Here is an 18,436-nt window from a genome sequence, read left to right as displayed (position 1 = left end):
ACTCCACTTACTAGCCCTCTCGCCACCGACCCGTGCCCGTCACGTCTGCGCTACCGGCGGTGGCCCTCTGTACGGAGGCGACTCTGCGCGTAACAACGTCGGAAGCTGAGCGCTCGTTCTTTTCAGTACGACGGTTCAAAAACATACCTGAGAGCGTCCACTTCGAATGAGCGACTGCTCGGTCTAGTGCGTTTGAATGTTCACCGCGACATTGAAGTTCAAGTGGTGGACATCCTGGATATTCTTTGCCGTGAACGCAGGCGGCTGTATCTTAAAATTTTGGCGCTTGGCATAAATAAAATGATTAAGAGAGCCTGTAAATTGCTTTCTGACATAACTAGTCACAGATACTCTTTTATTCGCGGCAATTTCCAGTCGAAAGGACGTCTGATCAGTACACAAGGTGTGCGTGAGCGCAGCCCCACTCGTTGCTTACAGCGCCATTGTGTTTACAATTTATTTAATATTCCTTACATCACTGACATTGTTTTACATTATCACAATGTGTGCGCTTTACTATGTTTACTTTAGTTTGATTTAATCATGTATTTCACTGAGCATAGTCCGCCAAATGTTTCCAAATATTCGTCTTTTTTATATATGAGATCAAGTTCCGTATCCCATCAAATGAACATGAATGAAGTGATATTGACCATTTTATTTATTCTAGCATTTTTTACCTCACAAACATTCCTGTTGGAGATAGTTTGCGCTCCTCCTTTACTCCGTGCAAGACATTTGACATTTTTTTTTCTTTTTTTTTTGGGGGGGGGGGGGGGGGGAGCTGCTCAACCCCCCCGAACCCCCCCCCCCCCCCCCCCCCCTCCCCTCTGCCTACGCCACTGCATGCCAATATTATAAACGAGCGCGTCCGAACACTTGCTTTAGCTTCAATAACTCCTCCAGACTCCAATGTTCTGTGCACTGCAGACCGCGGTCAAACGCTTGTGCCCCAGTTCTACCGGAACCGCTGGGTGATAAGACTGCAGGGAACGTTCTTTTGAGTTAGCAAATGAAAGCGTGATTGTAGCAAGTTCCATTAAGGACTCTCAGGAGCGTCAGGGCAAAATACGATTCGACTGCGCTTTGGCAAGAAATGTCGGCGAGGGCATGTGTTTTCTGACTTATGGTGTATCCCATTTCAAAGATATTAGTGATAAGGAACCTACACAGAATCACGCGCTACTCTGGGATTGTGTGTGTATGCACATCTAAACCACAACAATTTAGAAAAAAGAAGTGATTCCTTACAAGTAGATGTATTTCTGAACATGGCAGATTGGACATAGCAGATTGAATCATTTGTCTGATCACTGAAAACAGTATGGAAGAAATTACTGTGAGTGTAAAATAATTTTAATCAACAAGTTTTCATTGCTACGATTCCCGACATACTAGAACGAAAGCAACAAGTGAAAAAGTTTTGTAGCGTTAGCTACACTGGCCGAGGTTGAGCAGTTTCGCGTGGCTCTCATAATGAGCCGTGCTCATTATGCGGAGCGCGCGGCGCCGCCGCCACCGCGCCCGCCTCGCCGGTCTGCGGATTCCAGAGGAGTGACATCATAGCCGCGGCAGACGCACTGGCGCCGCCGCATGCCCAGCTGTGCGCCTCCGTTGCGCAGTAGCCAAGTCTGACGTTGCACCGGGGCCGCTTGATAGCGCCTCTCATTTCGTGCGCATCAGCTCGAGCTAAGCCTAAGCCACCGCAATTTTTTCAGTAAGAAATTTTTTTTTCTAGTTTTGACTTTATTGCAATAGGGCCTTACGTTTCACGTCTTTTTTCCTTTCTCTTGCGTTCTGCTTTTGTTGCAATGACGTCACGGAGCTAATAAACAGAATGGAAGCTTAGAAATGAAACTCAGCGGTCCAATTTTCCCAGAAGGGCACTTATTTTTGCTTCTGTTCTCTCTTATATAAAGCTTCCTCGTTTTACATTTCTTTGATTTATATACAAAACAAATTCACATCAAATGCCTCAAATAATAGACAAACTCTAAATAAAAAGAAATATTGTTTCGGGAATAGTTTTGTGAGAAAGCCTGGTTGGCTTAGATCATCAAAGTAAAACTGGTCTGATTCAAGATTACGATTAAAGCCTAACTTTGAATCACTGATTTTTATTCTTCACCTTTACTGAAGGTTATTTCGAAAACTACAACATTGATAAAAGGAAAGGTAGGGGGACTCGTGGTGAAGTAATGTGAAATTATACAATATCCTTTCACATTTGGTTGGACACCTGGTGCGTCACCCTTTATTATTCGCAGTGTTCTTCCATTCGTGCGCCATTTTGGTGCCACCAAATAGCGGCTCTTCCACTGCATCATGCGCTATAGGCTCCTTGCACTGACGTCACATCGCACACATTTGAACACCAAGTGAAAGGAGGAGAGGGAAGCTTCTTTTGTAAGAATTTTGAGTGACAGGTTAATCTTCTATAATCTTCTGGGAGGAGAATGGCGACGCCTGTGCAAATCCCGGAGGCAGAAAGGAGGATCCTGATAAGAGGAGAGCTCCTTCTTCCCCTCTTCTCTGGAGGGCAACAGAAATGACGTCCTGTGCAAGCCACGTATCGAAAGGCGACGTTGGAACGCACGTGACTTACCTAGCAGTGTGTCATTCTTTGTGGTGGCGTAGCTGGGCCATCCTTCATCCAAAGCTCTTAGGTCTTTTGTAGCCCCCCCGCCCTAATTGACTCCCCGAGGTCGCAACCAGTAAAGCGGGGGGTGCCAGGTGACGCCAGAGGTGCCTGACGTTAGGACAGAATAAAGGCATAAAAAACGGTGCCTTCAAGCTGTGACTTCCTAGGTCCTTGTTCAAATTCCAGATTCGAGACATGATGGCGGGGCGAGTCTCGTGAAAAAGGTGGACCTCCGTAACTGTTGCAGTCTGTTCTTATCATTTCTTAATCTAGACCTCAGAGGACTTCGCCTCCCATCACAACAGAAATCTGTGAGAATCGGCAAGCAAGCCCCTCCAACTGTGATGCGCCCTTGACGTTTTGCAAATCCGAAAGACAACGTTCTGGAGGCGTGACCGTGCAGTACCTTATTCACCGTGGTGCAATTGACATGGCTGGTATGCTGTCTTCTATGCAGAACCTGATTGTGGTTCTCCTTTGGAAAGAGAGCTATCATAGAGAGAAAGGTGATATTGATGCCGTATTATTAGGTCGCAGCAGCTATAGAATTGAACTAAGTGATGCATGGAGTTCCAATGAAAAACAATGCAAGGACAGAGTAAAACTGGACAAATGCAGGTTTGTATCTTTTTGGCACTTCCATTCTCTCCTTGTGTTTGTTAATTTATTCAGTAAGCAAAAAAAAAAAAAAATACACAGCGACGAAGTAAAAGAACTGAAGATATGCAGGGTTGTATTTGTCTGGCACTTTCACTCTCTCCTTGTGTTTATTTATTTAGTTACCTTCAGGTCCAAAAACATTACAGAGTACTGTGGTAAGGCACATAAGAATAAAAATAAAAACAAAGACCATGGCAACATAACAAAAAGAAAGAACAACTGTACAACACTTTACCAAAAACAACTCAGACCCAGCAGCTCAAAAACTCGAGTTAACAAAGATTTGGCTCCGACCAGGTGATTCCATGTTACAGAAGAGCTGTGAATAAAAAGAGCATGACAAATGTTTTGTTTGACAGGACTGAACAACATGTTTGTGATGGTATGATGGTAATCAATGCATACTGAAATTAATGGTCTTGATAGAAGCCACTTGTTCAGAATTTAGTAGTTACCTCACAAAACACAGACAATGTATTGGTCTGCAAAGTGAAAAAAGAATAATGATAAGCATACCTTAACCATACTTGAACAAAACAAAAGGTAACAATAATTGGAAACTATAAAACAAGATGTGTGATTTTGCATATAAGATTTTGCAATTTCAATTCCAAGCATAAATGTTTGCTTGTCATAGTTCTTTCTTAACTCGTCTTAGCACATTCCTATGCTGGAAGGAGGTTTATGCCACAAATGAAAGATTACTAAGGAATACTAAGACAATATTTACTTTCTTTTTTTTTCATGAACACAAACCTCTGCTGATCTGCTGTGTAGCATGCAAAACAAACACAAAAGGTTACATCAAGATACAAAAAGCTAATGAAAGATAAAAACAACTAATGCAAGGAAGACAACATAAATGCATAATAAGCATACTTACAAGGATAATCATTTACATAGGTGAATGAATTTTAGATGACAGAACTTGGTTCACATAATCAAATAGTATTGTTATTTCAATGACATTATAAAGAAGGAATTGCGAGAACTGGTTGAAGACCACCTACTGCACAAATATATATCTGGTTTTAAAATATTTTATGGAAACTTTCTGGTTTCATCTCAGCTCTACATTTGCTTCAGCACGTGCCCAGCTGCTTGAGTGCAGTGTCACGAAATGTGTTCAGCCAGAAGTATCCAGGAATGGTGGAAAATAAAGCACTCTGGGGCATGGCAGAACAAAAATGCACCTACCGTATTTCCTAGTGCGAGTCGCTTTTTGTTTTTAAAAAATTTCCGTCAGTGCATTTTATACAAGGATGCAACTTATATGGAATATTTTCTAAAACTAGGGGCCTAACTATGAAAAATTGCCACAGTGGTTGTATTCCTCATTCAATTCGTTGACGAGAATATTGAAACTTGCTCTCACTTGCACGTATATTGCAGTCATAGCACACATATGCGGGCTTTTCAATTCATCTTTGCAGTGCCAATCAAGCATTATAGGACTAACATTTTGTAACAGTAAAACACTCCCAGTCAATGTGAAGCTATTAATTTACAATTCTTTATTTTTTTTTTCTCCCCTTCACTACTGCAGCCTGGTCCGAAGTAAAACAATGTTTACAAACTTCCAAAATTATTTTTGTTACTGAAAAAAGTTATAACAATAAAATCTAATGTGCCTTATGATTTTCATACAGATAGTCTGTTTGAGAATTTTAAAGTGTTAAAAATGTCTGACCTCAATGAATACAAATTATGACCGAATTTAAAACTAGAAATAAAAAAAACACTATAGATTACTCTCAAACCTTGCGGTATTGACACCAAATCAACTCGTCTACTTTACTAGACATATGAAATATTGAAGTGTCGTTCCTTGTCATACTAAATATGGTACTCAATTGCTACATTATATTATACCTAAACTGTTAAACTTCCTTATAGAAAAAAAACATGGCTTAGAGATTATCTTTTACAAGGCCCTGCGATTGTTTTTTCTGTACTAGCAACTTCGGCAACTCATTTCAACTTTTTGTGTATGCTAGTGATCTCTGTTAGATAACATGTATTCTTCCCGTATTATTCTTATTTCTTGTTTGAAACATCAGTGCATGTATTTGATATTGTTACCATGTAATAATTTTTTTTTTTTAGCTGCTAAGCCAATGTATGGTGCTAAGGGCTAGTCAAGCCTCCACTGAGGTTCTTACCCTTTGCTCCACCATTAAACGTGGGAATAAACATTATTATTATTATTGTCATACAAATATAAGGTGTGACTTGTATAAAGGTGCGGCCTATATACCAAAGTTTGAATGTAAACAGCCGTTTATAGCTCAGCGTGACTAATGCACAGATGTGATTTACATTTTGGAAAATATGGTATATGCTCATTACAATGGTGACTTAATGGTTCTCTATTAGTGATGGTTCCCTTTGCAGTTCTGACTTTTATAGTGTTAAAAGGCAGCCAGTACTGGCAGGTAATAGATGATTTATGAAACAATCAGTTACAGGTGGTCCAACCAAGATGGTCTTGAATAAAAGGGTAAAACGACACTACAAATAAGCCAAGCTACACTTCCCTTTACTACATGACGGATGTCCCTCACGGATGATGCTCCTTTTGATGAGCATTTAAATAAGCTTGCTGCACAAATTTTTCGCCACACTGCTTGCAATGGAATGGTGGGTCTCCACCGTGAAGTACCTCGTGACACCTCAACTGGCGCCGCCGGATAAACGCGGCCCCACACGTTCCGCACTTGTATGGTTTTTCACGCGTGTGGACTCTTATGTGACGCTTCAAGTCACTGCTTGCCACAAATGCCATGTGGCAAGTCTGACACTTAAATGGCCTTTCCCCCGTATGAAGCCTCACGTGAGCCTGCAGGCTATTTTTGTGTGAAAATGCCTTCTGGCAAGTCTGGCACCTGAACGGCTTTTCACCTGTGTGAATTCTCTCGTGAACCTGCAGGTTACCCTTCAGTGCAAACACTCTGTGGCAGATGCGGCAGCTGAAGGGCTTCTCGCCCGTGTGCGTTCTTTCATGCTTCTTGATGCCCGCACTTTGACAGCTGGAGAAAGGGCAGAACCGGCACTCATACTTCTTCTCGTGGTGCGGGTGTGCGATCGGCTGCCCCACGGTGAACGAATCATTCTCAGAAGCGTGTTTGCCCTCGACGTCTTCACAGCCAGGAGCCTCTTCTTTGACTTTAATGGCTTTCGTGACAGACACTGCGAGAAACAAGACATTGTCTTCAACAGGAGTTTCTTTTACCAAGAGTAGCAGCTTGAAGACCAAAGTCTATTTGAGTGTCAACACAGGTGTAGTGGGAGGTGGTTGTTCACTAAATGGGTGCCACACTCCACAAAAAACATTGTTCTTAGTGCCTGGATAGGACACATCTGTCACAAAATAGACTTCGAAAAAACAAACAAAAACATTTAGCATATATTTATTTTACCAGACTCATTTTTGAGTTAGGTGCTTTTGTTTCAGGGTCAACGCCTCGAAAGCAAACCACGTTACAAAATTGTTCCGAACTCCAAATGTGTCTTGCAACATCAATACTGCATTTATATATTTTCAGGAAAAGTACATTTCCTGATGTACATACCCAATCCGGGCACTTAAGAATTGTTTTGTGTGAGTTCAGCATCTCTTTAAAGGGGCACTGACAGGTCAAAATCATATAGTTTTTTTATTATCCAAAATGATAGAAAACGATGCCTGGACATTACCCTCTAATTCGAAACTTGGGAACTTAGTATTTGTGAAGAAACAATTCCCAAAATCCAAATTTGAGGTTCCCGCACGATCCACGCCAGTGCAGTAACATCAAAGATTATGTCGCCCTGCAACTCGAGTTTCTCTCACGCCCGTGTCATGTTCGTCCACGTCCCGTGATCAACCGTTTTGTGCGTGCCACTCCTCGCTGTGAGCAGACAACGCTTCACTTTCGAGTTTGAAGTTTCAGCGATCTCAAATTCTTTGAAACCGTATGAGCTCAAAGAGAACGCACAGTCGGCTTTTGTGAGCGATGTGAGGGGCCGCACTGCGCCGGTGCTGCGTAAAAGGCTGCCACAGCGGAGTCGCGACCGAAGCTAGAGTACACAGACACCAAATCCAGTTGTTTTGACCGTTTGACGATTTTCTTTTCGAAGTCTGAGAGATCGTCAAACACCTAAAAAAGAGAACTTTGTCCGACGCCCCGACTCGCGGATCATTCTCAGTGCTACATACGTTGAGCGCCGCCATGTTTTCTGACAGGAGAAAAGACCGGGGGCGACATCACTCAAGACTCTGATTATCGGTATTGCAAAAAGATGGGCCACAGCGCGTTTGCAATTGCGTTAAAAAACATGTTTTACAAATTCCGTTAATAAATATTGTGGAAATGTGACTTGCAGAGTTTCTAAATTTCATAATCGATTACTCCACGAATTAAAAGAAGCGAGGAGGTGAAGAGCGAGAAAGAAGGGCGCATGTTAACATTTTTTTTGCTTTCCGGAATTTTTTTGCATGTCTGACTACAACCTGCATTGTTTTTGACAACAAAATTCAAATACGACCTTTGTCAGTGCCCCTCTAAGGTCAGCAGATTCCATACATAGATTGCTTTAGGCGTACATAACAATCTATGTATGGCTTTAGCCATACATAGATTGTTTAGCAAACCAAGACAATGGCAATGTCCAAGAATATGTAACAGAGAAAAAAGCTCTCCAGTGATAGTCAGGTCCCACCTATTACAGAACATTTACACCCAAAAGTGGTAAAGCCGGAGAAGCATGAACAGAACAAATACCATCATCACTGAATATACAGAACCATTTTGTACACTAGCAACACAAAATGAAGAGAAAAAAGATGATTGGAGGCAATGTAAAAAAGCTTGGCATATTTTCTGTTAGAGGGACTGGTGTAGTATGGCTGTACCCCTTAATATGATAAAAAAATGACAGCCCGGATGAAAATTCCGATTAAACATATTTGGAATTCTAACTGGTTTTAACTGGAACCAATTTGTTTTAGTGGGTTCCAACAGGAAGCACGCTGGCCAAGGGGTCTCACCAACTGTAATTATTTCTCTATAGTCAGTGACAGGCCAAGAACAAAGCGGAAGCTCCACCCGCCCCTTTCCACTTCAGCGGAGCAAACGGTAAAGAGGAGGTCGCCTCCTCTTCAGGGTTCGCTCTACTAGAGTGGAAAGAAGTGGGAGCTTTACCTTTGTTCTTGACCTGTCACCGAGTATAGCTGAAACCTAAGTGGGTTCCAAATGGTGGTCCGTTGGTTCCAATTGGCAGTGACCAATGGGTTGTCCAAAAACCCAATTGGCACCAATAGAAAATTCCACTTGGAAGCTAATGGGAATGTTCAACTAGAAGGGTACTATCTGAGGTTGCTGAAAAAAGCTGCAGTCCTTTAGGAAAAGTCCTTAAGGGGAAGTCCTTTAGAGGGCTACTGCACAACAGTGGTTTTGTTTGCAGAGATGTGACATCGGTGGATTGGATCAGGTGGGTCAGCTATTTGGGGTGGGGAAAACGGACAATATACTGGACACAACTGGCCAAAGCACGGCAACATCCAATCTAATCCAAGTATGTCGTATCTATGTGAAAAATCAAGCCGCCGGAAGTTGGCTTGACTGGTGGGCGGTCCGTTCTATGAAGTAGCAATGTGCGGATTCGCTGCAATTGGTCCGGGACAATGCAAGAGAGATTGACCTGCAAATAAAAATTGGGAATTTATTAATATGTCACTATGTTCACGATGTCTACAAGCTACAACAGGGGGAAAAAAAGCAGGCTACAATTGCGACAAAGAGGAAAGCAACTTGCCACATGGTACTTCTATAAACAAAAGTACAAATCGAGAAATTTTCCCGTATCAGCCAAACCAATATAAACTTGTGCCCCATGAAATCACTTGGAATGCATGCCAGGTCACTCATGGTTTGTTTGCAGATGCAAGTTGCCCTCTTAGAGACATATTTTTGAAGTGCCTTCTTTGGGGGCTTACTGTGCACAACCACTAGCGTATTGCTACGTAAGGTTGTTAAGGAAACATGCGTCAGGGGAAATTTTTCGTTTTTTTATTACAATATTGAAATAAAATTACACACACCACAGCGCACTATAGCAAACAACACTCACACCTTACACACGAAAAATAAAGCAAAATTCAAACAAACCGCGCTGACTGACTCTTTTTATATAACTTTGTCTTCTTCAACCTCTAGCACCACCGAATTTCCCAAATCCCGCGCACCAATCTCCTAGATGCCTAAAAATGTTTTCTCTTTTTCTGTCAGGTGTAAAGATGGTGTACTTATACAGTTGTTATAGTTCCTGGCGATATGTTCTGCTTCGATAATTTCTCGAGTTAATTGGTTTCTGTTCCTACCTAAAATTGTACAGGATGGCAAGTGAACGTCGCACCCACAATCCCGGCAGTGTATGCCTAGATGCCCCGAGTTGGCTCTGGAGCTGTTGCTGTTGTGTTCCCGGAGCCTATCATTAAGGCATCGTCCGGTCTGACCTATGTACACTTTCCCGCACGAAAGGGGAAATGAGTACACCACTTCATCGGCACACTCAACGAACCTGTTGTGATGGTTTTTAGTGCAGCATACTGTTCGGTGGAAATCAGGTGAGTTGACTTGTTTACACAAGTTGCCAAGCTTATTGGGAGCAGTAAAGACGACATTGATGTTGAACTTGTTGGCGATTTTCTTGATGCCATGGGAGAACCTGTTAAAGTATGGAAGCACGACAGGTCTCGTAGATCTTTCTCTGGCTCTTGGTGTGATATATGATCTCATATTTTTTGTTTTCAAGATGCTCTCAGCAATCAATGTTAATAATGACGTGGGATATCCGGCGGATGTTAATCTGGAAATTTGGGCATCGAAGCTTATTGAAATAGAATGCTCGCAAGATTTTTGGTGTGTGTAATCATGTGTAACCAACTCGCCCAAGCTGCTACGTTGAAATAAAATTTTTACAGCTTATGGTGCTTAATCTTCTCTTTATAAATTTGGAGTTAGGTTTGATATAGCTCATTATTTTAGGTTCTCGATGCAATGTACAAGCAGAAAAAAAACATGTTCTTGTGCACATGTGAAGCATGGCAACACACTTAGAAAAGCCTAGTAAAATAAACTAATTCACTCCTTTTAAAATACTGAGTGCAATGAACAACAAAAATAATGTGTGCAACACTTCTTTAATTTAAAACTTATTAAAAATTGCAGAAATGCCATTTCAAGGAGCTAACAAATGTTTCCCAAAGTTTTCATAAATATAAAACATGCATTTTAACCAGAACCAGATAGTTTCGTTCTACTTATTCTAAAGTACACTTGAGATAGGACAATAGAACCTTTCCAGAATTGTGAAATGATGCATAGATTATGCGCAGCCGGCATTAGTTGGTCACATCGCTTTCGGCGTGGAGCGCGATTGATTCCAAGTTTGCGCCAAACACTGACGCAGCACTCGTGCGGAGTGTATTTCGATCCGAGTACACTTTGAATGCTGATGAAGTGCTCGGGTCCAATGCGTGCTCACATTGCATGACCAACTAATGGCGGTCGCACATAATCTATACATTTTTTCGAAATAGGTCTATATTAAGAGCAGAAATTCTTGAGCAGAAAGTATGAAGGTGCCCCAAAATTACATAAAAACATAAAAAGAAAATGGGTTTGAATGTCACCACAGAGCAGGGGTGGCCAAAATGTGACGCTGCTGCATAATATTGATTGGGAAGTCTTCTACACTATAATGAATTGCCTGGCAAAAAGGTAAAAAACTTCTTAGGGGTGTCAGTGTCTCTTTAATTTGTAATTTTGAATTAAAATAGGAATGGTCATGGCCCTAAACAAGACAACTTGAACATATTAGGTTTTATCACAGTGAAATTATGTTTGTCCCCATGTACACTCTTCACAGATTTTATGAAGCTTTTGGCAGTGATGCTTAAACTCCAAGTTGAGGAGGATGGTGCATAAACTTTGAATTATTTATATTTTGAGGATAGGCCTTACGTGAAATTGCTTGGTGGTCTGACAACACTGAAAGCGTCGCCATTTTAATGTTGGCAAGCGTCATCAGTACCGAAGCACAATGGAGGCATCGGAGACAACAATATGGGCAGTGTGTGATGGCGCAGCAGATGCGTTTTCTGCCTTCTGATCGGGGAATATGGACGAACAGTTTAAAGAACCTACCGCAACTGTATGAAGAAACTCTCAGAGGCCCGTGCACGCTGCTGTACCATCCCACACTGCCTGTAGGGCTGTTTCTAATGTTTCCACCGTGCTTCGGTACCGACGACGCTCACCAACATTAAAACGGCAATGCTGTCAGTGTTGTCAGACCACCAAGCAATTTTGTATAAGGTCTATTGATAACTTCCTAATGCCAGAGACCATTATGTTCCTGTGCACTGATCATATTAAGAATTACTAGAGAATCTTTAAGTAAAAGCTTAATTTGCAATAAAACATAATATACCAAAATTAGGCCTCGCTTGTATGAGGTCCAGCAACATACAATCTGTTTGCCAAAATAGCCCGGCAAAAGGAATGCAACCATGTTTCATGTTTACAATCACTTCGGAACTAGCCGGCAGACAATAGTAGTTCTGTTTGCCGAGGTCTGTACAAACACCACCCGGAAGCAATGTATAAGGTAGTTTCCTAAGTTTCTGGGGCTGGGCTTATTTGTGAATGTTCATGTGCAGAAGACACAGTGATTTATACATTGTATTAAGAAATAATCCCCCCATACAGAAGTGCAGACTCCTCCAAGTACATCACACAGTAGCTATGGTAGATACTGGTATTGCGAGCAAAGTGTGTTCTGCTCGGCGATTCGGTAAAAATTGTGTTCGCTGAGCAGTGTGCAAACGTTAAGTTCTGGAATCAGATGGGCAGAAGCCCTATGGATATCTACAACACATTGAGGGAGGCTTACAGTCAAAAGCCTTCGAATGGCCTCAACGGCTGAGGGATGACAGGGGAGAGGTCAAGACCATAAGCGTAGCGGGCAGCCAGTTGCTCCCGGCTTCAGACTTTCTAAAAAAAAACAAGAATGGTCTTCTTATCATGACCTCTCGTCCCTAACTTTTAACTGTTTCCCAACATTGCCTGCAAACATAAAAATTTTTGGATTTCAAGCACAGAAAAAGCCAAAAACACATCACTGGTTGAACTGAAAGACATTGTAAAGAATGGGTCTCAGAAATGCTTGGACATTATCTACACCCTCTGGGAGGAATCTGTTTTTACAGGGAAGGGGGGGGGGGGGGGGGGGGGTATTGTGAAAGGTGCATGTTTTCCAGTTTTGTATCTCTGACAATCTGGACCTACGGGCCCAGTCCAAGAACTTTTGGATCCTACATCGTAGATGCCGAAACACAACTTCTAATTCTCCGACACAAGACCTGAATAGACCGATCTCACCAGGAGTTGCGCGACGCCACCGCTGCCGCAATGCATTTTGGTACCTGTAGTTCTCCCCACGGTTCTCTCCCGTTTTCCGGCCGCGTCAATGCACATTGTACGCCGCCCGGCGCTTAAAAATGTTTGGGTTAGCACGAGACTTATACCCGGGTGTTTGCTCATGATTTTCAGTGGGTGGCTTCACCTGTTCTATGCCACGGTGCTACAATAACAACTCCAGGCAAAAAGGCTTCGCATATTATGTCTTCCCGAAAGAAAGCAGCATGGGAAAGAAAGGTAGACAGAGCGGCGGGAAAAATAGCATTTTTCAATTTGTTTCGCGATTTGCTTCATAATTTATATCCACCTATTTATATCAGCTAAAAAGTATAAGATTACAGGGCACCAGACACAGAGCATGCCAAAATGTTCCGTACACTGGAATTTCTCTATGCATCCACTCCGCAGTGGCTTATCCGTTGGTCTATCTCCCCTGCTTTGCTGAGGCCGTTTTTAATACACTTTTTGCTCAATGTATTTTGGTGGTTATAAGTGTTAATGCGACCGCATGTTGCAAGCACAACTGTGCTTCAAAAGATCAAGACAATCACTAAAAAAAATAGCAGCGATTCCCAATATGCATCACTTGAAATAAAACAACTTTTTTCGAAAACAGTTTTCATTTTTTTTTTCATACAAAACGTAAAAACATTACATAATGCAATTTATAAGTGCAACACTCACCGCCAAAAATGTAACAAGCGAACCTTACCTATTTTGTTGCGGCCTATTAGGCTGGCGTTACTGATCCATTCTGCATTAGCACCAATCGAGGTTGCAGAAATAACCTTCCATCGTCGTTTGACTCTTAGCGTTCGGAGCTTGCGGAAACCAAATAAAACTGAATAGAAACCGTACAAGAAAGATCCTCTCCACTCCAAGTGTTCAGCTATCTTGCATGGTTGCTTCTTTTTGACAGATGACAATTGTTGCGGCGCACCAGGCATAGCCTTTCTGTGGATCATTTCTTCTCTGTGTTCAGGCTTCTCCCCGCAGTTCATCTGTACCCTGCTGCACAGGCTGACAAACAGAGTGAAACAACTTTTATAAAACTGTCGCTCACCGAGAAAGTCTATTTAGCTCCTCTTATGTCATTGTTAATTAAACGCGATGCACAGGACTGAGCGATACCAAGCTTAGTTTTTCACCAACATATTTGATGCTGTTCCGCGGTGTTACACAAAGCCGATGGTCCCTCGAATTTTCTTGTTCTTTGCCATTTAACTAGATGTTCAGTTTCTAAGTTAACTGAGACGTCCGAGCAGCCGGAAAACTCTAGTAGTGGCGTCGTTGTTTTTCTCCTGCGGCTGCAGTGGGACCACTGCATGAACGGCAGTGTGCTCACGCATTCACGAAGAAGCAGTTGACGTCGAAGCAGACAACAAAGCTATTCTAAAACGATAAGACGACTGGAACGGCTTTTCTGCGCTTGCTGACAAACTAAGGAATCACAAACAACACAACCTTATGAAGTACAAACGTGCAAGAAAATCCAAGCCGATGCCGGGGTGTTCTAAACGGTTATCTACGATGTATGCGCAGCCCTATGTAGCCGGGAAGCTGGAAAGAGATGACTACAAGCAGCATGGCGGCGGCACCACTTCCGGAATGCGCGCGCCTGCGCAGTTCGCTTGGTGACATCGGTCTATTAAACCAAGGCATTAAACAAAATAAAAAAACAAAAAAACAATGAAGTAAATATGTTTAAGAAAAAAAAAAAAAACTTTCTTTTTTGTTGCATGCAATGACAACACAGAGCATATTTAAGGGCAATTAGCAGTTTGACTCACGTTTCCACTGTTACAAATAACAAAAAAAAAAAAAAAAGATTAAAGAAACACATATTCTAATACTTTGTACAACCAAACAAATAACTGTCAGGGGTGGCTCAGAAACAGCCTCTACAAACCCCGCCATGATTGCAACTTCTCCAGAGTAATATAGAGTCGGCTCCAGAGTAATATAGAGTCGGCACAGCAACGTTGTTAGTTCTAGGGCAAGAATCCTCACCAAGGCTTGCTTCTTTCCAGAGACGGTAGTGGTCGTGCCCTACAAGTGGTTAATGACTTTCCACGTTTCATGCAAGGGAGAAGCTCTATTTATCGCACTACTTTGGAGCATCAACAAAGAAAGGCAGGGTCCCCTCTCTGAAAAACCGGAATAAAGAGCAGTCTGCGTAGTTGCACCAGAACTCCCATCAAAACAACCAGGTACAAAGACAAGCTCGAAACAACCGTAATAAAAACAAAAGCAATGGAGGGGGGCAATTTTCATTCAATAACTGCTGACCAGGCCTCTTCTGTGGCTGAGGTCCCACTAGCTATATATATTTTTTTTTCTCTTCGAAGTGGCTTCAAAAACAAAATAGTTGCTACATTTACCTTATTCCTTTATCTTAAATTGGCTTTAAGACTGCAGTGCTAACCCAGGCGCAGACGGGGGTCTGTAATTTCATTTTTCAGTCTTTCTTTCCTGACCACACCAACTCAAAATCTGCCGATGATGCACACTGAGGCTTCCAGAGACCATGAACTGATCACTTCGTGATTTCCAACAGAAACACTGCAAGTGCCAGGAATTCAAACTGCCCAAAAAATTTCGAAACAGTCGTTTACGGGGACGGGTCGCCTTGTAGCAAGACTTCAAAGAAACGACGTCAGTAATGCCCAAAGCGACAGAGGTTGGTAACACAAAGTAAAATTTTCATAATTTAAGTGCAAAACAAACGAAGGGCATTTACCCTGCCCCAGCCAAGGACTGAGGATTGATTTCGATCACCTGGAGATTTTTTTTTTTTTTTTCACGGCGCCTTGCCGGCAATAAGTATGCGTAGGCGAGGCCTGTGGTTCCCTCACTCACCCACAGTCGATACGACTGTTGCAGCCGAATGAAGCAGAGACCGGCGCGCGGTGCGAACTGTCTTCTGCACAGGAGCAGAAAGGAACTGCCTAGCGTTTAGAACAGCCAAATTGAATGACAAAGCACCCGGGCCAACATGTCGGGGGAAAAGCACACACGCAGCAGTTTCTGAACAGGCGACACATCAAATTTCGGGAAGTCGCGCTATCATTCAACGTTGACACGAAGTTACAGTTGAGACGAGTTTGGATGATTGACCCAGTCGATGTCTAGATGATATAGAGACGATCAAACCTTATCCAGACGAGTCAACAAACACAAACACCCAAGCCGCCCGAGCCGACCGAAGCCACTAGAAGTACTACTGGATTGGGTTGGATGATAATGACTTAACTGATACTGGTATTCCTGGTGGAATGGTTTTCGCTATAAGTTTAATATTCAGTGCTTTATAATATATAAATTTGGAGTAAAAAATTGGTTCTTCACGGTTTACATTCGTGTTACAAAAAAACGTTGTTTTTTATTGTATGTACGCATGATGGCTTCAGTTTCGGTTTCTTTGTGGCGTCTGCGGAAAAAGGCGCACCGGGAATGCGTCGGGGAATGTTTTGAGCGGGCGGCGGAGAAAAGCTCACCGGAGAAAAGCTCACCGGAGAAAAGCTCACCGGAGATAAGCTCACCGGAGAAAAGCTCACCGCAAAACCGGCAGATGCGGAGAAAAGCTCACCGATTTTGTTTTTAACTTAGCGGATTCCGCGCCAAACCTGGCAATTTAACACAATTCGCATTCGTCACCTCATTTGACATATGTCCAGAACATCGTACACCGGTAAAAAAAGACAGCAATTTATTGACAGCTGTCAGTACGCCGTCGGTAGCTCTGTCAGATGAAAAGGTTTTTTCTTTGCGAGCTAATATGAACCGTTTCAGCTCCGAATATTGTGCACTGCCTAATAGAAAAAAAGGCGTTTGTTGATTTAATCAGTGTCCGCTACATGTTTTCTTTCTATTAATTTCACGAACAAACCTTTAGTTGCGAGAACAGCTTCGTCTTGTCGTGTTTGTTGTCTTCACTCAGTCGCCGTCATTTGAGCGGTTTTCATCATGTATAACATTTGCCAACTCGCCCAATTCTCTCCTTTACATAATACGAGTTCTTATATTGTTCACGAGTAACAACAATGCCAGTGTGCGGCTCTGAAGGTCATGAGTGGCTCACCGTAGAAGAAGCACTATCCCACAAAGGCAACGTGCGGATCGCCAGCACGAACGGCTAGAAAACGTACATGTCCGTGGAAGAAAGAAGCCTCGATATCCTACTGACTGTTTTATCCTGTTTTCAAAAGTTAACAAAAGCTTCAAAGAGAATTTCAAGCAGCGTGTTGGTGCGCATCCACTTTCGGATATTCGGCATTTACAATATTGTTTTTTTAGGTTTTAGGCGGACATTAAGTTTTCAACTTTTTCCTGTTCTTCAAGCTCATAAAGCTCTCAGTTAGGCTTTCGTTGCCTAGAGAGCAGGCCACAAAAAACACTCGCCGGCAGTTATTATTTTGGGAGCAGTATACCCAATAAGCTTAACAAATATTACAAAAAATTAGATTTTCTTTTTTACAAAGTTGACGAATTTTAATGATAAATTGATATATGTTACGCATGATCCAACAGCCTTTATATAAATAGAAGAAAAAAAAATCGGTGAGCCTTTCTCCGCATACGCTCAATGGCCGGTGAGCTTTTCTCCGCATCCGCCGGTTTTGCGGTGAGCTTTTCTCCGGTGAGCTTATCTCCGGTGAGCTTTTCTCCGGTGAGCTTTTCTCCGGTGAGCTTTTCTCCGGGATTCGTTTTGAGCGGATGGTTCAATTTCTAATGGTCTCGCCTTTAAAAGGGCTGTGCAACAATATTCAGTTGGAATGTTTTTTTTACTCTACACGAGCTTACTGGCACTAGTGGGACTCCATGATACTGACACGCAACGCCACTGGCCAAGAAACTCCTTTGTTGCGGTGTAATTTCAAAGACAAAAGCGGGCGTTTTCATTCAATCTCTCCTTCGCACAGCCTGATGAGTTAGAAAAATTGGGTTGTATGTATGTTTATACAGCCTAGAACTTGGTCTGCCTCAACGGGCGACTTGTCTTCCAGCTGTAGATGAGAAATTTAGCGAATGCAGTACAACTGCTAACCTGGAGCCTTTACCGTGCACCACGCAGTGATACATGACCGCACGCCGCTACGATGCTCATCCAGATCGAAACCGGCAGGGGTGTAGATTGAGCCCAGGATCCCTGGGTTCTGCAGCGCGAGCTATCGCCCACGTGCTTTGGGCTGGTGTGCGCTAGCCGGGCTAGCCCTCTCGGCCACCGACCCCTGCCCGTCCCGTCTGCGCTACCGGCGGTCGCCCTCTGATCGGAGGCCCTATTCCCAAACGTCTATCGTCTTCTCAAGATCCTAGCGACTCTGCGCGTAACAACGTCGGAAGATGAGCGCTCGCTTTTCACTACGACGGTTCAAAAACATACCTGAGAGCGTCGCATTGATAAAAGAAAAGGTAGGTGGACTTGCAGTGAAGTGATGTGAAATTATACAATTTCCCTTCACATTTGGTAGGACATCTGGTGCGTCACCCTTTATTCTTCTCAGTGTTCTTCCACTCGTGCGCCATTTTGGTGCCACCGAATACCGGCTTTTCCACTGCATCATGCGCTATCGAAAAGCGACGTCAGAGCGCACGTGACTTTCCTAGCAGTGTGTCATTCTTTGTGGTGGCGTAGCTGGGCCATCCTTAAAGGAGCTGTGCAACGATATTC

General features: G+C 42.8%; 1 protein-coding gene and 1 long non-coding RNA gene across 2 annotated transcripts; both read right to left on the bottom strand.

Moving 5' to 3' along the window:
• Positions 1-4,375: 4,375 nt before the first annotated feature.
• On the bottom strand, positions 4,376-8,070 carry LOC120837410 (gastrula zinc finger protein XlCGF49.1-like). Its single transcript, XM_040206739.2, has 2 exons — positions 8,065-8,070; positions 4,376-6,545 (listed from the first exon to the last, which is right to left on the bottom strand). The coding sequence occupies exons 1-2, from the start codon at positions 8,068-8,070 to the stop codon at positions 5,862-5,864; spliced, it is 690 nt and encodes a 229-aa protein (XP_040062673.1). The 3' UTR covers positions 4,376-5,861.
• Positions 8,071-8,764: 694 nt separating this feature from the next.
• Positions 8,765-15,772, bottom strand: LOC120837407. The gene is made up of 3 exons (XR_005714892.3): positions 15,625-15,772; positions 12,239-12,339; positions 8,765-8,983 (listed from the first exon to the last, which is right to left on the bottom strand). It is a non-coding gene; the product is annotated as an uncharacterized LOC120837407 (long non-coding RNA).
• Positions 15,773-18,436: the final 2,664 nt, after the last annotated feature.

Source organism: Ixodes scapularis, unplaced genomic scaffold (genome assembly GCF_016920785.2).
Source record: "Ixodes scapularis isolate PalLabHiFi unplaced genomic scaffold, ASM1692078v2 PGA_scaffold7__128_contigs__length_106722199, whole genome shotgun sequence".
Classification (NCBI taxonomy): Eukaryota; Metazoa; Arthropoda; class Arachnida; order Ixodida; family Ixodidae; genus Ixodes; species Ixodes scapularis.
The sequence above is the reverse complement of the archived record's forward strand: the minus strand, read 5'-3'. Positions and strand labels throughout refer to the sequence as shown.